Raw genomic sequence first — 26,843 nt, forward strand, 5'->3', positions numbered from 1 at the left:
CTGTCCATTGTGAGTGTCTCCACAAGTGTCCCCTGTTGCCATGCCTACACTCGACACTTGGTGATTCCCAACCTTTGTGAATTGCAGCACTCTAATGAATCTGTTTTTGTTGTTTTCCTTCCTCTATGCTTTTGAAAGATTTGTTATGCAATATGTTATATATGTAAAGGAAAATGAGTGAAAATAAGTTCAAAATGATAACCCTTGAGAAATTTAGGTGTACCCTTGACTGTCAAAACCAGGGTTGGGAGTCATTGGGCTATGTGGTCATACCATTTTTTACCCCTTATTTTAACAGGATTGAAATTATTAGTACTGTGGCTTTAAGTTTTTCTTGCCAGGTTTTTTTATCCCTCAATCAATATAAACCTTGCAAGCTTACAGAAATTAATTCAGTTTTAAATCTAAATAGTACTACTTAGTTACTTCTTTATTTTAATAATGTATCATCAGTTAATTTTTAAAAAGCAAGATGAACTTATTATGGGCATTAGCACTTAATAGTTGCTTAGCAATTTAAGGCAGATGATGCTTTTTTCAAGAATTATTTATGATGTGCATATATATATCTATATGGTGTTTAGAACCTGGCACTACATAAGGTGTTTGCTACTATTGTTGTTGTTATTGTTGAAGATTGGGATTTGGTCCTGCCTGGTTATTTCCCAGTCTTCAAAATAATTTAAACTCTACTTTTCTCAGTTACTAGATATTTTTAATTGACGTTGCAGGAGCATTTCACCTAAACAAAAGCTCAAAGAAGAATGAGAATTCATTAAGTCTCTGAGTGGTTGATGTAAATAAATCATTTTAATCATAATATATTAAGATATTAAAATGCAAAATCTTTGCAGATTTATATAGTATCCAGGTACTTGTTTTATATAATGATTTTACTCAGCCTCTAATTTAGGACACAGTGCCTTTTAAATATTTTTGTATGATTACTCTTAATTAAAGCCTTCCATACATTTCCATATTATAGAAAACATGTATATATTACTTTTGGTTTTAAAGTGCTTGTTGCAGTTTTTTTAATGCTTTTTGGAATTTCAAATCTATAAATAACTAATATTTTTCTCCTTCAACTCCTTCAGCTTACTGAAACAAATTCAAGTATCAAGTGCTTGGACTCCATGTGCTGTTTCTCAGAAGGAGAAACAGCGTGCGCATCTGTTGGAAGAATGCTGGAACGAGTAATAGGAAGATGTAGTCCGTCCCATGTCAGCAGGTGTGAAATTTCTCTAAGTAGCCTTTGCTGCAGATGAGTATCCTATAAACTGGAACAGGATGAACCTGCATCTCTAGATACCTAATAAATCAGCCCCTGGTTTTACCAACTGAAGCAGGAAGTGTGCTGTTTATTAGCACTCTTTGATGGTATTTCACTTTGTGGCTTTAGGGTGTAGGGGTTTCTTTCACTAACAAAGGAACAGAAAGCACCTTTGAAGAGACTTTTCATCTAATGAACAAAATATCTTGCTTTACAGTCTTTCTCAAATGTGGTGAATAGGAGTGTGTATCTGGTACTCGTTTTATTTTTATAACTTTATTTTTTTGATTATACCTAAATTGTTTTATTTCCTGTATTTGTTTTGCTTGTATGTTTGCTTTTTGTATTTACAAAATAAGCTACACATAATAGTAGAGTCAAAAGATTTTGCCTTTCTTATTCTTCATGTATATTGTCTAGTCACTCATTTGAGACTTTGAGGTATTTATAAACATAAAAGGCTGAAATTCTGCTCTCCTACACCTTTTTATGTGTATAATGAGGTTTTAAAATAAGTTGTGATTTTTAAGTTTTTACTCGGTATTTATGGTCTAATTAAAAGTCTATAGGTTAGAACAGGCTCTTTAAATTACGGTTTAGAAGAATTTTAGTGTTTTTGTCTTCTCCTAAATGTGTTTCTTGAATTAGATTTGCTCTTTTGGATCATAACAAAAATACCATTTTTTGGTATATACCACTTAAATTATTTAAAAGTGAAATTGATTCAATTCTTTATACATTTCCCCAAGAGACATGTTATTATTTAGGGAATATTAAGGAATAGAAATAATTTTTTTCACACTTCGGTATTCTTTAGGTGAATGATAACAAAGTCTCAAAGTCAGAGCAGCAGTGCACTCGTGTTCATGAAGGGTTACGGATGGGCAAGAATGGATGGTCATTTCCATTGTCCACAGCGTGCCACATGAATAGTATCACTTTCTACATGTGCCACGCCTGGGGAAAGGTTGGAAAGACCCCAGGAGCAGGGAATAAAGGGCAGAGGAGGCACTACTCTTATCTGTTGATAAGAATTTTTAATATTTGGTTGACTTTATGTTTTAAAAATAATGAGTATGACATCATTCTTGTATCATAGAATTCAGGTAACTTTTACTGGTGAACTTGTTAGTTCCCACTTTGCCTTTAGTTGTGGCCATTTCTTTATGGTACAGTTGCATTTATAAAGAGCATTCTTATGTTAATAACATAATGTCTGTGGTTTCAGACCCCATTTGTTGATTATAATGTGATCAAAAATATTTCCATAATGCTGTGATATTATTTTGTAGGCATTTTTTTCCACATGTAAGAATTACTATGAGCACCTAAATTTATTGGGACTTGTATGTTATGACTTACACAACTGTATTATGAAATGCATTATAAGAAAGTAGTTCTGTCATGTACCCAGGCCAACAAGTGTCCCAAAGGAAGTTCCAGAAAGACCTAATGTATAATATAAGACAGCTTTACTGCACAGAACTAAGGTGGGAATTAGACTAAGAGACTACTGTAGAACTTGTATAGAATTTTTAGAACATCATTTTCAACACAAAATTCTCTTTAATGACAACATACGTCTTCACTAACTACTAAAAAAAGACTAGAATTAATTTTAAATGATCCCAGAATATTTTTCTGCTTTATATATATTCCCATTTTCTGGATATCAACTATTTAGGTGATGCACCCCATTATTCTTTACATAACCATTTTTATGCTGCATTATCCCTTTTGAACCTGCCCAAGGAATTATGGGATTTATTTCTGCATGTTCTGTTGAAGGTGTCTCTTCTCATCTGTACTTCTTTCCCCTTAAAATTGTATCTCACTTTTTTTCTTTTTAAGAGTTTTTTTTTTCTAATAAAATGTTTAACAGTAATGAATATCTTATTTGACAGACTATAAATACCTTTCCAATTTTGTCCAGCATCTCAGGTTATGCTGTTGGTTACTACTGTCATTATCTCCCTGTTTTCTTCAAATGAATAATCTAAAAAGTCTTTTGAGATTTGTTCTATTTTTTTTTTAGTGGATAAAATTATACAATATTCAAAACCACTTGGTGCTTTTCTAAGGGCTATATGAATATTGCCATGGATCCATTAACATTATATTTAAACTTTGAAAAGTCATTTGTTTTTGTTTTTTACTTGTAATTGTTTTAGCGAAATATATTTGGCATTCTGTTTTGCTTTTGGAATAGCGTCTATTCTACATTTCTCTCATGTCTAATTTAAAAGGTAGGGCAAGACTGATACCTCTATTTACAAGATGTAGAATCCTTTGGATATTTGTTCCATTAACATTAATTAAACATAAGAGGTAATGGTCATCTCCTGAGAAATACAATTAGTGCTTTCATATGACAGATTTCTTTACTAATAAAGTTTTACCATCCAGGCACAAAAATTCTACTTACATTTTACTAATTGATGTTGTCAAAGGAATATGCCATATTGCAAACTCTGTTTCAAAGATAGCATCGTGGTGCTACATAAAGGATATGCCATGTTGTACTCTAAAGGGCTGTACTTCAGCAATAAATGCTTTTCTGTGTGTAATTTACCAACAGTTACTTTATCCTAATCAAAACTGTCTTTTAAGTAGAAAGGAGTTAATAGTTAATATGTAGTTCAGGTGTTTAATGTTCTGTCAAATATGATATTTAACAATATGAATGCACATGTGTGCTTTGAAAAGATCAAAAATGAAGGAAACCTTACCTAATAAGATTCTTCTATGTAAGCAATGGTTGGGAAAGAGGAAAAACTAAAATATTGGCAGTTTGGGAGTATTGTTTATAGTTATGTTTTGTCATGTGTGTCTGAGCATACTTTTTCTTGCATAAATACTTACTCTAAGAAATGTTCATAGTCTTACTCCATTCATTTATTTTACAAATACTGAGTACCTACTATAGCACAGTTCTAGGTGCTAGAGAGACCGTAGTGAGCAAGCCCTTCTTAAACGAAGGTAGATACTGTTTAAGTTTTCTGGAAACTAGTAAAATTAGAGAACCTGTAAACCACTGGTATTGTTGTTGCTTGTTTGTCTTCCTCTTTGCCAACTTTGTAAAGTTTCTAGGTTCCAGTCTTCATTGTGACTGTGCTCACTTAATCGGTTTATAATTGAACTACATACAAACTTTAGTCTCTAGGAAACAGCAGATTTTTTATAAAAGTGAATTTGGGCCATTTTAAGTGCTAATCTCTTTCTCTAACTCCTCTATTTAAGGAAAGTGGGAACCCTGGAAAAAGTTACATAAAATGTATTTATTAAGTGCTTTTAGTCTTCTAAGAAAGGCCACCTTTAACTTGGTAATCCTAATACTGTCCTTGAAATAGGTTAGGCCATTTTAAGCATGGCAGGCTATTTTTAGTCTTAAGTTATTTTAGCTGAAATTGGTACAGCTGCAAATAAAGTATTATATAATGAATTGCTTATGGCCTTATCATTCAGACAGACAGTAGTTAACATTTTCCAGACCAACAGAGGATCATTTGTTCTTAGTTAAGTGAAAACCCTAGTGACTTCTAGCTGTCTTTGATACCTATTGAGTCAAAACATTTACTTCGTTCAAGGTGTCTTTGATACCTATTGAATTAAAACATTTACTTTGTTCAAGCTAATTAATGCTAAAACCTTTAGAATAGAATTTATACCTGAAAAGAAATAATAATATAATATGAACATACTACTGTTTCATTCCAAAGCTTTTGGTAAGTGGGATTTTTGTTTGTTTGCTTTCGTGATGTCAAAATACAGCCTAGTTGCTTTTCAGTAAAACCAAATGTGCATACCTCTTAATAACAAACTTGTTTCTTATTGAATTAAGATTTTAAGAGTGTCTCATGCTTTGCTACCTATAGAAATTGTTTTAATGCTAATGAATTTTGGCTAATATTTTTATATGATGACTAGAGCATTATTTTTCCCAAGTTTTTGTATAATATAATGTTTGGTCCTTCAGTGCTAGTAAGAAGAACTTATCTTTAAAATGCATCAATCAGTGCTTATTTTAATACTCAAATCGCATTTTGGTCCTAAGTTTTAGAGTAAAATTTTTTCTCAATTGAAACATAGGTCCTGGTGAGCCAAACTTTTCTCTTATTGTTACTTTAGATCATGGAGTGCATCGGATCCTTTCTATACCAACGACAGGAGCATCTTGACTCTCTCCACAATGGACTCGTCTACTTGTTAAAGGGGCAGTAGTACTTTGTGGGAGCCATTTCAACTCCTTTCCTAAAATTCAGTGTGATCATCCTGGTGATGGCCACACTACCTCTGCGGAATTACTTTCTGAAATCTCTGGAGTAGTTCATGCCCACTCAGAGTTATAATGGCAAACAAACGAAAAGCATTACCATGCACCCCTGTCAGCTGCCCTCTTAATTTAAATCTGAACATGTTAAAATTTATGAATAAAGAGACATTTTTCATCTCTTTATCTGGGTTGTCCCCGTGTGCTTATGGGACTCCCAATGGCATTTCAGCCTTTTGCTAAGGCCACTAAATATTTTAACATCAAGGTAGAAAAGGGAGCTAATTCCTAGTTAACTGTGTTTTTTAGTATGGCTTGGTTATTGAGTCTTCTGTTTAAATCTGCCTCTATAAATTATGCTGAAAAGTTTGCCTTGAAAACTCTATTTTTTTATTAGAGTTATATTTGAAACTTTTCATGGGAAAAGTTAATGTGAATAGTAAGGAATTTGGTCCCTCAGTGACCCATGTTTGTTCATTCATTAGTGCTTTCTAAGTTCACAGAGCAAATTAGGAGAATGCATTTCCAACCATTATTTGCTGCAGTATGGGTAGTAAATATATACCAGTACCAAAACTTCTCTAAATGTACTGTAACACAACCAGTTAAGTTAACCATATACATGCAAAGGGTATATCATATCTTACCTATAAAGCAGGAATCAAGTCCATTCACCAAATTTCAAATTGATGTTTACTATTTTTGTGACAATGTAAAGAACCTATAGTGGGTAAATTAGACACCATTAGCATATTATTATTTAATGTGTTTATCATTGGATCTTTCGCATGCTTTAATCTGGTTAATATATTTAAATTTGCTTTTTTTGTCTATCTGAAGGCTCCGTGTATAGTATTTTACGACACTGTTGTAAATTCAACTATAATCAATAAAAAACCAGTTTGAAAACTATTTAAATATTGCAAATACTTTTAATTATACAAATCAAAATATTAGGATAATTAAATCAATAAAATGAGAAGAGCCTCTTTCTGTAACTAGCTCAGAATTGCTCTTGCTTTTCAGTAAGCTAGCTTTTAGAATAAAGAATTTCAGATGAGAATCCTGTTATTTTTAGGTTAGTATACGTTATCTAACTTACAGCAGACTACTACAGTGAAGTGAAATCTGCCCAGTGTCCCATTATAAGGTGTGGCTATAGAATGTAAATGAAGCAAAGTCTAAAATGCTAAATTATATGGGGTAATGGCTGCAGTAAATTTAAATGCTAAAAATAATTAATCAGGTATGTATTACTGCTGTTAACTCACTGCAGTTCAGTACTTGATTTTCATCCTGAGTTTATCATGTAGATCCAGTGTTGTCATTTGTTTTGATAAAAAGTAATGTTTTAAAACTTGGAAATGATTATTAAAGAACTGTTACTCATCTCTAAGCATATTATTGTGTACATATACATTCAAAATTGTATGGAAATGGTTAAGTAAGGTGTTGCCAAAATTTTCCCTGGAGAATATGATAATTCCTTTCTGTAGGTTTATTGCACAACCCTCCACCCCTTTCCCATTTCATGAATATAAGACTTCTGGAATTGGGCTGGTAGGGGAAGAATGGTAGAATTAAGACTTTACCTTTGTTCACTGGTAAACTGTTTTCTTGCTAATATAACATTTGTCTCTTTCAATAATGTAAGGATATTAGGTTATGAATTTCAGCCTAAATATTAATTTTCATAAATAGCCCTTCTTTAACTTAGATTGAGTTTAGGAAGATACTGTTATCCTGCAAATACAGTAAAGGGATAATGTACAGTGTGTACCCTTTCCAGCTCATGTTCCAGAAGAGGAAATATTGCAGAAAATATTCAGTAGAGTATTAGTGGAGAATAATACAGAATTTGCTTTTTCTTAGACTGTCTTATAAAATGTTCATATAACAAAATGACGTTCAGTAGCCCTGCATTACATCTACCTTACAGTGTTTATTTGCCATCAGTTTAACTGACTACTAACACTAGGGAAGGACTGCAAAGCCATCAAGCAGTCTCTGACCAACTACAGCAAGGCATGAGGTCAGCTAGCCTATATGGTGCTCAAGGTGTGATTGATGCAATTTTCTGCGTTCAGTATTTGAAGTTATGTAGGAATTTTATGTCTGAAAAAAGTTAATAGCATCCGCTGACATGCTTCTCCTAGTCTGTTGTTCAAAACCTACTCCATTTAAAGGAAGATTAGCTTGTAAGAAAGGGGTTTTCTTCTGTTTAAGAAAGCAACTCTTGTCTACAAACTTGCGGTAGTTTTCTAGTGCTAAATATTCATATTGTAAAACTATTACTGCATAATCAGAAATTTTCTCCCTTGCATATTTCTTTAAAATTCTTTGGAAAGTATGATGTTGATAATTAACTTTTATCTGCCAAAACCAGGGTACGATGCTACATGTGTTACTGCTAGTTAGTGGTCCCAAATCTATTTGCCTCACTTGCTTGCTTTTGCCTAGCCTGAAGCCTGTAGCCCTGAAGATAGCAGCAAGCACCAAGTCAGTTTCCAAAATTGCCTGTCAGCTGCTTTAGGTGACTCAGCACCCTGCCTTAGCTTTAGCAAGCATTAGGCTCACCCCAGAAGGAGTAGAATGTGGGCCAGGAGAACTACAGCTACCCAGCCTTTCTGTGGGGTTGAGAAGAAAAAAGGGGAGAATTTAGTTTGAATTTCTCTTAACTAGCCTCCTCCTTGGGTCTTAATCTCCCTGAGGTCCAAAGGCTTCCCAGACCTGATCCAAACTCTGGCACTGTCCTGAGTAGGAGGTTAAACAGAGGCAAATCATCCAGTTAGGGAATACCTTACTCAGACCAGGGTCGTTTCTACTGCGTTAAGATTGTGAAATTGGGCTCCTGTGGTAAGCTTCAGACTCCTATCTGATAGGCAGGAGTCACGGCCACTAAAAAATTTATAATTAATACCAAAACTTTTTAACATATGCTGCTCTGAAAAGTTATTGGGGACTGGGGAGAAAGGGAAAATCATCCATGTTTGTGTTTTTCCTGTAAATATCAATTTGGAGTATGATACAAGCAGGCATTAATAAGACTAACACACCAAAGAGTTATGTAAAACGTGTTTTATTAATTTTGGTCCCCCTTTAGAGACATTTTTATTTCTATCCTGATGAGTCATCTATTTTCATAAAAATAGAACATTATTAAAGTGCTGTTTATGTGAGATAACCTGAATGATATTCCTGCAAAAAATAGATCATAACTAATGATATGTTTGTAATAATGGTGACTTAGATTTTTATGAATAATTAGTAGTTGGAAATACTGTCACAACACTCAGTTTAAAATCTTGGACCTCAGACACTGTGGCTGTCTAATATCTAAATTATCTGCATTGTCAGTAAATGTAGTATACCTATTGTACAGCTCTCAGTAATTTTTTAAAGTTTATGAAATTATATTTATCAAATAAAAATTTTCCTATGTAAGTAAAAGTCTTTTTCCATTATTTGAATGCATTTTAAGCCTCTCTCTGCTCATCACAACCAGCACTGCCAAGTTTTTTGGGGTTTTTTTAGCTAAATTTTTACTACATTTTCCCTCCATTAGAGTACAGAAATTCCATTATGCCTTTCACTAACTGCAGTTTTCAAAAATCCAGAAGTTCTTTTGTTACCCAAGTTTTATAGCTTATCAGTACAGTTCCTGAAAAGCTGTCTGATTCAAATGCACCAACTGTAAAGGCCAACACACTTCAACTAGAAAGTGTATCATTCATGAAAAACCAGCCAGTGTAAATTTGGAAATGCCTTAGTTTAATAGAAAATATGTGCTTTCTGGGACTTCCTTGGCGGTCCAGTGGTTAAGACTCCATGCTTCCAATTCAGGGTTCAATCCCTGATCGGGGAACTAAGATCCCACATGTTGCATGGCACGGCCAAAAAAATTAAAGTTTTTAAAAATGTGCTTTAAAATATAACATTTAAAAAATATATATATAATATATATAACATTTATTTCTAAAATATTCTAACCTAATGATCAGTCATCGTTTCTAATGCTTCGTCAGTTGCCACGTAATTATTTCATCTACGTTTATTAAAAAGGTAAGCTGTTGTTTTTGCGTGTTAGTATTTGCAAAGGGTGACAATGTATATAATATATGTATTTTTATTTCTGAAATGAAACAAGAACATGATCCTGGACAAGTCAGTTTATCTCGGCATCTGTTTTTATTTTAAAAGGAGTTGAGGGTTTGGACTATCTTTAGGGTACTTCGGTCTTTAACTTTTATTGTACAACATAATGAATCATGTTCCTTTTTTATATATAAATTTATCTTTGGCTGTGTTGGGTCTTCGTTGCTGCGCACAGGCTTTCTCTAGTTGCGGCGAGCAGGGACTACTCTTTGTTGCGGTGCGCGGGCTTCTAATTGCGGTGGCTTCTCTTTGTTGTGGAGCACATGCTCTAGGCACACAGGCTTCAGTAGTTGTGGCACGCGGGCTCAGAGTTGTGGCTCGCAGGCTCTAGAGTGCAGGCTCAGTAGTTGTGGCTCATGGGCTTAGTTGCTCTGCAGCATGTGGGATCTTCCCGGACCAGGGCTGAAACCCGGGTCCCTGCGTTGGCAGGCAGATTCTTAACCACTGCGCCACCAGGGAAGTCCCTGGATCATGTTCTCAATGAATAGGAAATTTAGGGCAAGAAAGTAAAATTTTATGAGCAGCATTTCACTAGAAAATTTAGTGAATTCGAAAACAATTCGTTTTATTTTGAAGAGTAACTGACTCAAAGAACAAAGCTGTTGTAAATTGAGGTGAGTTCACATGTCTGTGTGAACAACTGTCTTTGGAAGTGGCAGATCTGATAAAAATCTGATGTCAGATTGTTTTGTGTGTGTGTGGCTGTGTTAGGTCTTCATTGCTGCATGCAGGCTTTCTCCAGTTGCAGCCAGCAGGGGCTACTCTTCGTTGCGGTGCACAGGCTTCTCATTGCAGTGGCTTCTCATTGCAGAGCACGGGCTCTAGGCATGCAGGTTCAGTAGTTGTGGCATGCAGACTCAGTAGTTGTGGCTCGCGGGCTCTAGAGCACAGGCTCAGTAGTTGTGGCGCACGGGCTTAGTTGCTCTGCGGCATGTGGGATCTTCCTGGACCAGGGATTGAACCCGTGTCCCCAGCCCTGGCAGGCAGATTCTTAACCACTGCACCACGAGAGAAGCCCTGATGTCAGATTTTTAATACTAATTTTTAAGGTAAAACGGTCTGTATTCAAGTAAAATCTGTAGACAGTGAAGTGCAGAGATTTTAGGATTACGTTCTATTTCTTTTGACATTGTATACATCTGTGTGATCCTAATCCAAGTCCAGATAGAGAACTTTTCTATCATCTCAGAAGGTGTCCAGGAAATGTATTTCTCTCCCTTTCTGCCCTTGGCAACCATTTTTTTCTGTTATCTATTGTCATAGATCAGTTTCACCTGTTCTTGAATTTCATATAAATGGAATTATACATGTTCACTTTTGCATCTGACTTTGTTCACAATGTCTGTGAGGTTCATACATGTTGTTGCATATATCCATAGTTTGGAGGGTTTTTTCCTACTCTGTAGTGTTCCTTTTCATGAACATCCCACAATTTATCCTTTCTCTGGTTTATGGACATTTGAGTTATTTACAGTTTGGGGTGATTACAAATAAAGTTATTATGAACATTCTTCGTGGACGTGTTTTCATTTCTCTTATTAAATAATGAGTAGAATTTCTGGGTCATAAGGTAGGTTTATGTTTAATTTTATGAGAAACTGCCAAAAGTTTTCCCAAGTGACTGTAGGTGCCATTTTATGTGCATTTGTGTACAATGAGAGTTCCAGTTGTTTTATTATATCTCATGATTTTAATTTGCATAACAAATGATGTTTAACTCCTTTTTATATGCTTACTGACAATTTATCTTTTTTTTCTGAAATGTGTATTGAAGGCTCTGGCCATTTTTTTTTTTCATTAGGGTTGCTTGTCTCATTACAGAATGGTTGGAATCCTTTTTATAAGGATGTTAGTAAGTTCTTTGTCAGATGTATGTATTACTAGCATTTTCCCCCAGCCTGTGCTCTGCCTGTATATTTTCTTACTGGTGACTTTGGGGAGCAGGAGTGTTTTATTTTGATGAAGTCCATTTTTTTTCCTTTATGGTTATGTGTTTTTTTGTGTCTTATCTAAAATATTCTTGTCAACCCCAAGTTCATGAAGATAATTTCCTATGTTTTCTTCTGAAAGCAGCCTCTTACATTTAAGTCCATGATCCATCTCAAATTTACTTATGTGTAAGATGTGAGGCAAGGATTGAGGATCTTCCTTCCTCCCAACCCCCATAAGAGTATCTATTTGGTTTAGCTCCATTTGTTGAAAATGTTCTCTATCTCCATTGAATTCATTTGGTGAATTCGTTAATTCATCAAATTAGCTGACTGGGGAATTCCCTGGCAGTCCAGTGATCAGGGCTCCGTGCTCCCACTGCAGGGGGCATGGGTTTGATCCCTGGTTGGGGAACTAAGATCCCACAAGCCACGCAGTGTGGCCAAAAAATTTATAAAATAAAGTTAACTGTATAAATGTGGGTCTATTTCTGGACTCTCCAATTCTGTTCATTTATCCTTACACTGGTAGCACACTGTCTTAATTACTATAGCTTTATGCCTAGCTTTGAGATAAGGTAGTTTAAGCCCTTCAACTCTGTTGTTAAGATTGTTTTGTCTATCCTAGGTTCTTTGCATTTCCATATAAATTTTGGAATCAGCTGATCAATTTATTTAAAAAAAAAATCCTGATATGATTTTGATTTGGATTGCTCTGAATTTATATGTCAATTTTAAAAGCACTGGCATCTTAATATTGACTCTTCTAATCCATGAACATGATATATCTCTCCATTTATCTTAGGTCTTTTCTAAAGAAGGTTTTGTAGTCTTCAGTATAGACATCTGGCAAATCTTTGTTAAACTCTTAAAATTTTTAAGGTTTTTGGTGCTGTGGTAAATAGAATTGTTTCTTAATTTATCTTCCAGTTACTCATTACTGTTATACATAAATGCAATTAATTTTTGTGCTTTTTACTTTGTAACTTAAACCTTGCTAAATTCATTCAATTTTTCTATTTTTTTTAACTTTTGTGTAGAATGCTTTTGATTTTGATGTAAACAGTTGTCATCTGAGAATTCAGTTTTTTCAATTTTCATGCCTTTTGTCTCTTGTTATTGCATTATTGTACTGACTAGAGCTTCCTGTACAATGTTAAATAGACATGGTGAGAACCATGAGGTGTTGAGTTTTGAAAATGTTTTTCCTCCATTTTTCAAGATGAGCATACGGTTTTGTATGTTTTAGCTTGGTACTATGGTGAACTATTTTGGTTGATTTTCAAATGTTAAACCAACTTTATATCCCTGAAATAAATTTCACTGGGGTATGATGTGTTATCCATTTATATATTGCTGTTTGATATGCTAATATTGTGTTAGAGGCTTTTGTATCCATGCTTATGAAGGATATAGATCTGTGATTTCATTTTCTTATACCATCTCTGTCAGGTTTTGGTATTAGGGTTATGCTGGCCTCACAAAACAATTTGGGAAGTGTTCCCTCCTCCCCTTTTTTGGAAGAGTTTATGAGGTCATTATTTTTTCTTTTAATGTTTTGAAGAATTCATGTCATCTGGACCACTTAGAGGGGTTTGGGGGGTGTTTTTTTTGCAGGGGGGGGAATATTGTGGATCACAAATTCAATTTCTGAAACAGACACAGGATTATTCACATTTTCTGTTTCTTTTATGAAATTTGGTAAGTTGTATCTTTTAAGGAATTTGTCCGTTTCATGTAATTTCCAATATTTTTGACATAAAGTCCAGAATATTCTTTGATTATCCTTATAGTGACTATAGGATATGTATTGTTTTTGCTTATTGGTAGCTTTTTTCCTCGACTTTTTACCTGACCAATCTTGCTAGGGGTTTGATCAAGTCTATTAATTTTTTCAAAGAATCAACTTTAGGCTTTGTTAATTTTACCCATTTATTTTTATTGCCCTAATGCTCTCATCTGTATTATTCCTTTCTATTTTGATTTTGTTTTCTAACATTTATTCATTTATTTATTTGGCTGCACTGGGCCTTAGTTGCAGCACACAGGCTCTTTGCAGCGTGTGGGATCTTTAGTTGCAGCATGCGGGATCTAAGCCGGGATCGAACCCATGCTCCCTGTATTGGGAGCAAGGATTCTTAACTGCTGGACCACCAGGGAAGTCCCTCTATTTTGGTTTTAATTTGCTCTTCTTTTATGGCTTTTTTGAAGCTTAGATAAATTGATTTTTAACCCTTTTTAATAAAGACATTAAAACTACACATTTCCCTCCATGTACTGCTTTAGGTGATTCCCACAGATTTTATCCTTTCATTGTTATTCAAATCAGAATATTTTATTTCCTTTCTGATTTCTTTTTTGATCCCTGGATTATTTAGAGGTGTTTTGACTTCTAAATATTTGGGGGATATACTTTTTTTCCCTTCCAGTCCCTTCACTTTTTTCTTAATAGTGTTAGTCAGGATTTCCAATACTGTGTTAAACATTTGTGGTGATAAGGATATCCTAATCTTGTTTCTTATCTTAAAGGGAATGCATCTAAGGTTTACCCATTTAGTGTGATATATACTGTAGAGTTTGAGTATACATAGCTTTTCCCTCATTAAGAATATTTCCTTCTATTCCTAGTTTACTAACAATTATAGATAGGTGTTGAACTTTGCAAAATGATTGGTTCAACTAAAGTTATCATGAAATGTTTTACTCCATTATTTTATTAATATAGAGAAGTATATTGATGGATTTTTCTGATATTGAACAATCCTTGCATTACTGGCAGAAATCCTGCTTGTTCATGATATGTTATTTTTAGTGCTCTGTTGGATTCATTTAACTATTGCTTTATGTAGGATTTTGAATCTGCATACATAAACAAAATGGGCCTATAATTTTCCTTTTTATTCTCTTGGTTTGGGTTTTTTGTTTCTGGTTTTTGAGTCAGTATTACACTAATCTCAAGGAATGAGCTGGGAAGACCTCCCACTTCCCCTGTTTTCTGGTTTCTGGAACAACTTGCATAAAATAGAATTAGCTATTTTGAAAGTTTGGTAGAGTTTCATAGAATAAAAACATTTGGACGTGAGGTTTCTTCAGAGGACAGGTCCTTGACTGCTATCTCTAATATACTTTTTACAGTTATGAATCTATTCAAGTTATTCCTGTATATTTTATATGTTTCTAGGAGTTTATCCATTTTATTTAAATATTTAAATTTAGTTCATAAGACTTTTATCTCCATACGTCTGAAATAATTTCTCCTCTCTTTCCACACTTTTGTTTTTTTAATCGAGGTATAATTGACAGATAACATTACTTTCAGGTATACAACATAATGATATTTGTATATATTGTGAAATGGTTAATAGGCCTAGTTAACATCCCTCACCGTAGTTACAAAATTTTTTCTTGTGATGAGAACTTTTAAGATCTCTCAGCACTTTAAAATTTGCAGTACAGTATTAACTGTAGTCACCATACTGTACATTACATCCGCATGACTTATTCTGTAACTGGAAGTTTGTACCTTTGACCCCCTTCACCCATTTCACCCAACCCTAAGCCCCCACCTCTAGCAGCCACCAATCTGTTCTCTAATTCATGAGCTCAGTTTTCTTGTTTTTGTTTTTTAGATTCTGCATATAAGTTGGCTCATACGGTATTTGTCTTTCTCTATCAGATTTATTTTACTTAGCATAATGCCCTCAAAGTCCATCCATATTGTCCCAAATGGCAGGATTTCCTTCTTTTTTATGGCTGAATATTCCTTCATGTATGTATGTACATTTTCTTTATCCATTTCTTCATTGTTGGACACTTAGGTTGTTTCCATATCTTAGGTATTATAAATAATGCTTCAGTGAACATGGGTGTGCACATATCTTTTCGAGTTAATGTTTTTTCTTTTCTTTGGATAAATCCCCAGAAGTAGAATCACTGGGTCATAGGTAGAATTTCTATACCGTTTTCCATAGTAGCTACACCAATTTACATTCCTGCCAACAGGGTAGAAAGGTTCCTTTTCTCCACATCCTCAGCAATACTTATTTCTTTTTTTGATAGTAGCCTTTCTAACAGGTGTGATGTGACATTGTGGTTTTGATTTGCATTTCCCTGATGAGTGATGTTGAGCACCTTTTCATGTACCATTTGTATGGCTTCTTTGGGAAAATGTCTATTCAGATCCTCTGCCCATTTCTTAATTGGATAGTTTATTTTCTTGCTATTGAATTGTATGAGTTCCTTGTACATTTTGGATATTAACCCTTTGTCAGATATATGATTTGCAAGTATTTTCTCCCATTCAGTAGGTTGCCTTTTCATTTTGTTGATGGCTTCCTTTGCTGTGCAGAAGTTTTTTAGTTTGATATAGTCCCACTTTTTTATTTTTGACTTTGTTGCCTTTACTTTTGATATTGAATCCAAAAAATCAATGCCAACACTGATGTCAAGGAGTTTACCACCTATTTTTTTCTAGGACTTTTATGGTTTCAGGTCTTACATTTAAATCTTTAACCCATTTTGAGCTTTTTTGTGTGTGTGTGCGATACGAGGGCCTCTCACTGTTGTGGCCTCTCCCGTTGTGGAGCACAGGCTCCGGACGCGCAGGCTCAGCGGCCATGGCTCACAGGCCCAGCCGCTCCACAGCATGTGGGATCTTCCCGGACCGGGACACAAACCCACATCCCCTGCATCAGCAGGCGGACCCTCAACCACTGCGCCACCAGGGAAGCCCCCCATTTTGAGCGTGCGTGTGTGTGTGTGTGTATGGTGGAAGATAGTGGTCCAGTTTTCCCAACACCATTTATTAAGAGACTCCTTTCCCTGTTGTAGGTTTTTGGCCCCTTTGTTGTAAATTAATTGACCATACGTGTATGGGTTTTTTTCTGGTTTCTCTATTCTGTTCCATTGATCTATATATGTTTTTATGCCAATACCATACTGTTCTATTAGAGTTCTGTGATATATTTGGAAGTCAGGAAGCATGATACCTCCAGCTTTGTTCTTTTTTCTCAAGGTGGCTTTGGCTGTTCAAGGTCTCTTGTGGTTCTATACAAATGTTAGGATTGTTCTATTTCTGTGAAAAATGCCATTGGAATTTTGATGAGGATTGCACTGGATCTGTAATTTGCTTTGGAGAGTATGGACATTTTAGCAATAATCTTCTAAGCCATGAGCATGGACTAGTTTTCCATTTATTTGTGTCTTCTTCAGTTTCTTCAGTGTCATATAGTTTTCAGTGTACAGGTCTTTTGCTACCTTGGTTAAATTTATTCCCCAGTATTTTATTCTTTTTGATGCAATTGTACATGGGATTGTTTTCTTAATTTTCCTTTTTGACAGTTTGTTATTTGTGTATAGAAACACCACAGATTTCTGTATATTGATTTTGTATCCTGCAACTTTACCGAATTTGTTTATTAGTTTTAATAGTTTTTGGTGGAGTTTTTAGGGTTTTCTATATATAATATCATGTCATCTGTATATAGTTTTACTTATTTCTGATTTGGATGCCTTTTATTTCTCTTTCTTGCCTAATTAATTGCTCTGCTTAGGACTTCCAATACTATGTTGAATAAAAGTGGAAAAAGGGGACATTCTTGTCTTGTTCCTGATGTTAAAGGAAAAGCTTTTAGCTTTTTAGCATTGAGCATGTTATCTGTGGGCTTGTCAAATGGCCTTTATGTTGATGTGTATCTTCTCTATACCCACTTTGTTGAGAATTTTTATCATAAATGAGGGTTGAATTTTGTCAAAAGCTTTTTCTCCATCTATTGAGACTGACAAAATAAAGGATAAAAATCATATGACAAGGTAGTATATTACATTTATTTATTTGCAGATGTTGAACCATCCTTGGATCCCTGGAATAAATCCTACTTGATCATGGTGTCTGATCCCTTTAATGTGTTCTTGAATTCAGTTTGCTAATATTTCGTTGAGGGTTTTTGTATCTCTGTTCATCAGGGATATTGTCCTGTAACTTTTCTTCTTGCGGTGTCCTTGTCTGATTTTGGAACCAGGGTAATGCTGACCTCGTAAAATGACATTGGAAGGTTTCCTTCTTTTTCTGTTTTTTTAGAAGAGTCTGAGAAAGTTTGGTATTAATTCTTTAAATTTTGGTAGAATTCACCAGTGAAGCCATATGGTCCTGGAGTTTTTGTTTGTTGGGAGGTTTTGGATTACTGATTCAATCTCCCTACTAGTAATTGATCTACTCAGATTTTCTGTATGTTTCTAGGAATTTATCCATTTCTTCTAGGCTATTCAGTTTGTTAGCATATAATCGTTCATAATAGTTTCATGATCCTTTGAATTTTTGTGGTATCACTTGTAACATCTCTTTCATTTATTTGAGTCCTCTCTTTTTCTTGATGGGTCTAGATAAAGGTTTGTCAATTTTGTTTACTTTTCAAACATCCAGCTCTTAGTTTTATTGATCTTTTTCTTTTGTCTTTTTAATCTATTTCTAGTCTGATCTTTGTTATTTCCTTCCTTTTACTAATTAGGGCTGTTTATTCTTCTTTTTCTAGTTCCTTAAGGTGTAAAGTTAGGTTATTTGAGATTTTTCTTGTTTCTTTCTAGGCACTTATCTTCCCTCTAAGAATTGTATTCCCATAAGTTTTCATATGTTGTATTTCCGTTTTCATTTGTCTCAAGGTATTTTTTATTTCTCTTGATTTCTTCTTTGACCCTTTGGTTGCCCAGTAGCATGTTGTTTAATCTACATATTTGTGAATTTTCCAGTTTTTTGTTTGTTTCTTTGTAATTGATTTGTAGTTTCATACCATGTGCTCAAAAAAAGAAGCTTGATATGATTTCAATCTTCTTAAATTTATTAAGACTTGATTTGTGGCCTAAAATCTGTCCTGGAGAATGTTCCTGTGCAGTTGAGAAGAATGTGTATTTTGTTGCTTTAGGATGAAATTTTCTGTATATTCTGTTAAGTCCATCTGGTTTAGCATATCATTTAAAGCCAATGTTTTCTTAATTGATTTTCCGTCTAGATGATCTGTTTATTGACAGTGGAGTATTAAAGTCCCCTACTATTACTGTATTGCTATCTATTTCTCCCTTAAAGTCTGTTAATATTTGCTTTATATATTTAAGTGCTCCTGTGTTGGGCTCCTAAATGTTTACAAATATTATATCCTTTTGTTGGATTGACCCCTTTATCATTACGTAATGCCCTTGTCATTTATTACAGTCTTTCTTTGTTTTAAAGTCTATTTTGTCTAATATAAATGTAGCCACTGCAACTTTCATTTGGTTTCTATTTACATGGATTGTCTTTTTTAGTCCCTTCACTTTCGGTCAGTGTGTGTCCTTATATCTGAAGTGAGTTACTTGTAGACAGCTAGATTGGTCTTGGGTTGGTTGGTTGGTTTTTTATCCATTCACCTAGTCTATCTTTGAGTAATGTAGTCCATTTACTTTTAAAGTAATTATTGATAGGTATATACTCATGGCCATTTGTGCCTTGTTTTCTGGCTGTATTATAGTTTCTCTGTCCCTTTCTTCTCTTGCTCTCTTCCTGTGTGATTTGATGATTTTCTTTTGTGGTATGCTTAGATTCCTTTCTCTATCTTTGTGCATCTATTATAGGTTTTCCTTTGTGGTTACCATGAGGTTTACATATAACAAAACAGTCCTTGAAGTTGATAACAACTTAAGTAAGTATGAACACATTCTAAAGCTCTATATTTTCACTCTCTCCCACTTACGTTTCAGGGTTTTGATGTCACACTTTTCATATTTTTGTATTGTGTATCACTTAACTATTATAGTTATTTTTACTACTTTTGTCTTTTAACCTTTGTACTAGTTTTATAAGTGATTAATCTTTATAAGAATTAAGCTTTATTTAATCTAAGTTTTCTAAGTGTTTAATGATTTTAATTAAAAATTTTAAGTAAGTTTCTATTTAATTTCCAAGTATTTGGGGGGATACACTATTTTTAATTATTTATAATTCTGTTATAGTCAGAAAACATAAGCTGAATGATTCCAGACCTCGGGAATATATTAAAACCCAGCATTTGATATATCTTGGTGAATGTTCCAAGTGCACATCAAGACTTTGTTTCTGGTTCTGCATTTAAAGAGCTGGAAGTCACCACTCCATCCTAGCAGCAAGTAAGAAGTTGAACAGGTATTTTAAAACTTCTTGAATTCATAACAGACTGGAGGACAGAGGGCAAACTGCTGCCCCATATTGGAAAGGCAGGCAAATACAAAGACTGGGAAAAAAAAAAAAAAAAACCCCAATATATTATGCAAGTACTTTGGTACAATTACAAACGGTATAACATATGTACAATGGTAATATTAATAAAAGAAATAAAGGAAAAGATGAAATATTTCAAACAACAACAGATTTCCCCCAAGTTAATGTCAGACACCAAACCACAGATCCAGGAAACTCAGAGATCACCAAGCTAATCTGAAGGAAGACAGAGGTAAGAAACATTTTATCTACAGAGGAACAAAGATAAGTATCACATCTAACTTCTCAGAAGCCATGTGAGCAAGAAAAAAATGGAATGAACTATTTAAATTTTTGAGAAAAAAATATCACCAACATAGATATCTGTACTCTGCAAAACTGTTCTTTCAAAACTAAAGAAATAAACACTTTCTCAAACAAAAACTGATGGAATTTGTTGCCAGTACACTCACCATACAAGAAATGTTAAAAGTTCTTTAAAGAGAATGAATGTAATATAGGTCAAAAACGCAGATCTATATAAAATAAGGAAGAGCAATGAAGAAGGAATAACTGAAGGTAAAATAAAAGCTTTTATTTTTAGTTGATCTAACAGATAACAGTTTCTTCCAAATGCCAACAATGTATTCGATTATGTATGCTTAGGTATTTGTGTTATGAATATGTATGTTAATGTATATGCTTATATATAAGTGAAATGAATAACAGCAGTGATACAAAGAACGGGAAGAAGGATTTAGGATTATTTTATTACTATAAGGTACATTACCTGTGATGTGTTATTTGACAGAATTGGATTAGCTATAATTGTATATACAAATTCTAGGGCACCCACTAAAAACAAGGTGGGAAATAAAGTATAACTAATATGCTAAGAAAGGAGAGAAATGGAATCATAGAAAATGCTATTAAAACTACAAAAGCCAGAAAAAGAAACAAAGACAAAAATAGAACAAGGGCAACAAATAGAAACAGTAATGCATATCATAGATAGTAATAGAAATGTATCAGTAATGTTATTTAATCAGTATGTTATTTAAAGGTACCTATTTAAAAATAGAGATCATTAGAGTGGATCTAAAAACATGACCAAATAAACAATATGTTATCTACAAGAAACCCATTTTAAATATAAAGACATATAGATTAAATGTAAATGGATGGAGGGACTTCCCAGTGGTCCAGCGGTTAAGACTTTGCCTTCCAATGCAGGGGGTGCAGGTTTGATCCCTGGTCATGGAGCTAAGATCCCATATGCCTCAGGGCCAAAAAAACAAAACATAAAAGCAATATTGTAACAAATCAATAAAGATTTTAAAAATGGTCCTGGTCCACACCGAAAAATCTTTAAAAAAAAATAAATGGATAGGGAGAAATACACCACACTAATGCTAATCGAAAGAAAGCAAGAGCAGCTATATAATTTTCAAGAAGAGCAGATTTCAAAGCAAGGAACATTTTCAGTAATAAGGGCACTAGATAATGACAAAGGGAAGATGATACAACAACTTTATGAAGATATAAAAGAAGATATAACAAATTTAATGTGCATGTGCCTCAAAACAGCATCAAACTATGTGAAGCAAAAACTAATAGAAATACATAAATTCACTGTCAGACTTGGAGATTTCAACAACCCTGATCAGAAGTGGACAGATCCAAGCCAAAACTCAGGATATAGTTGGACTAAACAACGTCATCAATCAACTGGATAAAATGGACATCTATAGACTGCTTTATCCAACAACAGAATACAAAGTCTTCTCAAGCTCACATTAAACATTCACCAAGATAGACCACATCTGGGACATAAAACACACCTTTAAAAGAATAGAAATTATGCAATATCTGCTCTCAGACCACAGTACAATTAAATTAGAAATAAGTAACAAGAAGGTAACTGGAAAATTCTAAAATACATGGAGATTAAGCAATACTTCTAAAAAACACAAGGGTCAAAGAAGAAATCTCCTCAAAGAGAAATTTTTAAAATATTTTGAACTAAATGAAAACACAACTTACCAAAATTTGTGGGATGCAGCAAAAGCAGTGTTTAGAAGGAAATTTATAACATTAAATGTATATATTAGAAAAGATACAAAATTAATAACTAAATATCCACTTTAGGAAACCAGAAAGAGAAGGGCAAATTATATCCAAAGTCAGCAGAAGAAAAGACATAGTAAGAACTACAGCAGAAATTAATGAAATTGAAAACAGGATATCAATAGAGAAAATGAGTGAAACCAAAATCTGGTTCTTTGAAGGAAGCAATAAAATTGATAAATCTCTAGCCAGGCTGAGGAAAAAAGGAAGGGAAACAAATACTAATATCAGAACTGAAAGAGGAGACATCACTACAGATCCCAAAGACATTAAAAGGATAATAAAGGAAGATTCTGAACAACTCTATGGCCACAAATGTGATTACCTAGAATAAACAGACCAATTCCTTTAAATACACAATTGTCAGGGAACCTACAAGATGGCAGAGGAGTAAGACATGGAGATCACCTTCCTCCCCACAAATACATCAAAAATACATCTACATGTGAAACAACTACAGAACACCTACTGAACGCTGGCAGAAGACCTCAGACTTCCCAAAAGGCAAGAAAATCCCCACGTACCTGGCCATGTGGCTGACAGGGTCTTAGTGCTCCAGCCTGGTGCCAGGCCTGAGCCTCTGAGGTGGGAGAGCGGAGTTCAGGACATTGGACCACCAGAGACCTCCCAGCCCCACGTAATATCAATCGTTGAGAGCTCTCCCAGAGATCTCCATCTCGGCAGTAAGATCCAGCTCCACCCAATGGCCAGCGAGCTCCAGTGCTGGATACCCCATGCCAAACAATTAGAAAGAGGAACACAACCCCACCCAATATCAGAGAGGCTGCCTAAAATCATACTAAGTTCACAGACCTGCCCTGCCCACCAGAAAGACAAGATCCAGCCCCACCCACCAGAACACAGGCACCAGTCCCCTCCACCAGGAAGCCTACACAAGCCACTGAACCAACCACATCCACTGGGGGCAGACAGCAAAAACAAGGGAACTATGAACCAGCAGCCTGCGAAAAGGAGACCCCAAACAGTAAGTTAAACAAAATGAGAAGAAAGAAATATGCAGCAGATGAAGGAGCAAGGTAAAATCACACCAGACCAAACAAATGAAGAAGAAATAGGCAGTGTACCTGAAAAAGAATTCAGCATAATGATAGTAAATATGATCCAAAATCTTGGAAATAGAGTGGAGAAAATACAAGAAACGTTTAACAAGGACCTAGAAGAACTAAAGAGCAAAAAAAAAACCAATGATGAACAACACAATAAATGAAATTAAAAATTCTCTAGAAGGAATCAATAGCAGAAGAACGGATAAGTGACCTGGAAGATAAAATAGTGGAAATGACTACCACAGAACTGAATAAAGAAAAAAGAATGAGAAGAATTGAAGACAGTCTCAGAGACCTCTGGGACAACATTAAACGCACCAACATTCAAATTATGGGGGTCCCAGAAGAAGAAGAAGAAAAGAAAGTGTCTGAGAAAATATTTGAAGAGATTATAGTTGAAAACTTCCCTAACATGGAAAGAAAATAGTCAATCAAGTCCAGGAAGCACAGAGAGTCCCATACAGGATGAACCCAAAGAGAAACACACCAAGACACATATTCATCAAACTATCAAAAATTAAATACAAAGAAAAAATATTAAAAGCAGCAGGAAAAAGCAACAAATAACATACAAGGGAATCCCCATAAGGTTAACAGCCGATCTTCCAGCAAACACTCTGCAAGCCAGAAGGGAGCAACAGGACATATTTAAAGAGATGAAAGGAAAACACTTGCAACCAATATTACTCTACCCAGCAAGGATCTAATTCAGATTCAATGGAGAAATTAAAACCTTTACAGACAAGCAAAAGTTACGAGAATTCAGCACCACCAAACCAGCTTTACAACAAATGCTAAAGGAATTTCTCTAGGCAGGAAGCACAAGAGAAGGAAAAGACCTACAATAACAAACCCAAAACAATTAAGAAAGTGACAATAGGAACATACATACTGATAATTACCTTAAATGTAAATGGATTAAATGCTCCAACCAAAAGACATAGACTGGCTGAATGGATACAGAAACAAGACCTGTATATATGCTGTCTACAAGAGACCCACTTCAGACCTAGGGACACATACGGACTGAAAGTGAGGGGATAGAAAAACATATTCCATGCAAATGGAAATCAAAAGAAAGCTGGAGTAGCAATTCTCATATTAGAAATAATAGACTTTAAAATAAAGACTATTACAAGAGACAAAGAAGGATACTACATAATGATCAAAATATAACAACTGTAAATATTTATGCACCCAACATAGGAGCACCTCAATACATAAGACAAATGCTAACAGCCATTAAAGGGGAAGTCGACAGTAACACATTCATAGTAAGGGACTTTAACACCCCACTTTCACCAATGGACAGATCATCCAAAATGAAAATAAATAAGGAAACACAAGCTTTAAATGACACATTAGACAAGATGGACTTAATGGATATTTATAGGACATTTCCATCCAAAAACAACAGAATACACTTTCTTCTCAAGTGCTCATGGAACATTCTCCAAAATAGATCATATCTCGTGTCACAAATCAAGCCTCAGTAAATTTAAGAAAATTGAAATCGTATCAAGTATCTTTTCCGACCAAAACGCTATGAGACTAGATATCCATTACAGGAAAAAAAAACTGTAAAATATACAAACACATGGAGGCTAAACAGTACACTACTAAATAACCAAGAGATCACACTAAAGAAACCAAAGAGGAAATCAAAAAATACCTAGAAAAAGATGACAATGAAAACACAATGACCCCAAATCGATGGAATGCAGCAAAAGCAGTTCTAAGAGGGAAGTTTATAGCAATACAATCCTACCTCAGTAAACAAGAAAAATCTCAAGTAAGCAACCTAAATTTACAGCTAAAGCAATTAGAACAACAAAAACAACAACAAAAAGTTAGCAGAAGGAGGGCTTCCTTGGCAGCGCAGTGGTTGAGAGTCTGCCTGCCGATGCAGGGGACACGGGTTCGTGCCCCAGTCCGGGAAGATCCCACATGCTGTGGAGCAGCTGAGCCCGTGAGCCACGGCCGCTAAGCCTGTGCGTCTGGAGCCTGTGCTCCACAACAAGAGAGGCCACAGCGGTGAGAGGCCTGTGTACCGCAAAAAAAAAACACAAAAAACAGAAGGAAAGAAATAAAGATCAGATCAGAAATAAATGAAAAAGAAATGAAGAAAACGATAGCAAAGATCAAAAAACTAAAACCTGGTTCTTTGAGAAGATAAACAAAATTGATAAACAATTAGCCAAACTCATCAGGAAAAAAAGGTAGAAGACTCAAATCAACAGAATTAGAAATGTAAAAGGAGAAATAACAACTGACACTGCAGAAATACAAAGGACCATGAGCGATTACTACAAGCAACTATATGCCAGTAAAATGGACAACCTGGAAGAAACAAATTCTTAGAAAAGCACAATCTTCCGAGACTGAACCAGGAAGAAATAGAAAATATGAACAGACCAATCACAAGCACTGAATTTGAAACTGTGATTAAAAATCTTCCAACAAACAAAAGCCCAGGACCAGATGGATTCACAGGCGAATTCTACCAAACATTTAGAGAAGAGCTAACACCTATCATTCCCAAACTCTTCCAAAATGTAGCAGAGGAACACTCCCAACTTGTTCTACGAGGCCACCATCACCCTGATACCAAAACCAGACAAAGATGTCACAAAAAAAGAAAACTAAAGGCCAATATCACTGATGAACATAGATGCAAAAATACTCAACAAAATACTACCAAACAGAATCCAACAGCAAATTAACAGGATCATACACCATGATCAAGTGGGATTTATTCCAGGGATGCAAGGATTGTTCAATATACACACATCGATCAACATGATACTCCATATTAACAAATTGAAGGATAAAAACTATATGATAATGTCAATCAATGCAGAAAAAGCTTTTGACAAAATTCAACACCCATTTATGATAAAAACTCTCCAGAAAGTAGGCACAGAGGGAACCTATCTCAACATAATAAAGGCCATATATGACAAACCCACAGCCAACATCGTTCTCAGTGGTGAAAAAAATGAAATCATTTCCACTAAGATCAGGAACAGGACAAGTTTGCCCACTCTCACCACTATTATTCAACATAGTTTTGGACGTTTTAGCCACAGCAATCAGAGACAAAAAAGAAATAAAAGGAATCCAAATTGGAAAAGAAGTAAAACTGTCACTGTTTGCAGATGACATGATACTATACATAGAGAATCCTAAAGATGCTACCAGAAAACTACTAGAGCTAATCAATGAATTTGGTAAAGTAGCAGGATACAAAATTAATGCACAGAAATCTCTTGCATTCCTATACACTAACAACGAAAAATCTGAAAGAGAAATTAAGGAAACAATCTCATTCACCATTGCAACAAAAAGAATAAAATACATAGCAATAAACCTTCCTAAGGAGTCAAAAGACTTGTATGCAGAAAACTATAAGACACTGATGAAAGAAATTAAAGATGAGAGAAACAGATGGAGAGATATACCATGTTCTTGGATTGGAAGAATCAATGTTGTGAAATGATTTTACTACCCAAAGCAATCTAGAGATTCAGTGCAATCCCTATCAAACTACCAATGGCATTTTTCACAGAACTAGAACAAAAACTTGCACAATTTGTATGGAAACACAAAAGACCCCGAATAGCCAAAGCAATCTTGAGAAACAAAAACGGAGCTGGAGGAATTAGGCAACCTGACTTCAGACTATACTACAAAGCTACAGTAATCAAGACAGTATGGTACTGGCACAAAAACAGAAATAGAGATCAATGGAACAGGATAGAAAGCACAGAGATAAACCCACACACATATGGTCACCTTATCGTTGATAAAGGAGACAAGA

General features: G+C 34.8%; 1 protein-coding gene across 10 annotated transcripts in view; it reads left to right on the forward strand.

The window, feature by feature from the left end:
• ATP11B (ATPase phospholipid transporting 11B (putative)) overlaps window positions 1-25,101 on the forward strand; it is a 138,036-nt gene extending 112,935 nt beyond the window's left edge. For 3 of the 10 annotated variants that reach the window (XM_067738164.1, XM_067738158.1, XM_067738166.1), the window contains 3 exons: window positions 1,098-1,231; window positions 19,229-19,296; window positions 19,607-25,101. In XM_067738164.1, the coding sequence (XP_067594265.1) occupies window positions 1,098-1,231; window positions 19,229-19,296; window positions 19,607-19,725 (321 nt within the window). In that variant the 3' untranslated portion in view covers window positions 19,726-25,101. Of the gene's footprint in view, window positions 1-1,097; window positions 1,234-2,687; window positions 4,716-5,401; window positions 6,456-19,228; window positions 19,452-19,606 lie in introns of those variants that run through there. The other 7 variants (XM_067738160.1, XM_067738159.1, XM_067738161.1 and 4 more) reach the window with 5 other exon arrangements.
• Window positions 25,102-26,843: the final 1,742 nt, after the last annotated feature.

Source organism: Pseudorca crassidens, chromosome 5 (assembly GCF_039906515.1).
Source record: "Pseudorca crassidens isolate mPseCra1 chromosome 5, mPseCra1.hap1, whole genome shotgun sequence".
Classification (NCBI taxonomy): Eukaryota; Metazoa; Chordata; class Mammalia; order Artiodactyla; family Delphinidae; genus Pseudorca; species Pseudorca crassidens.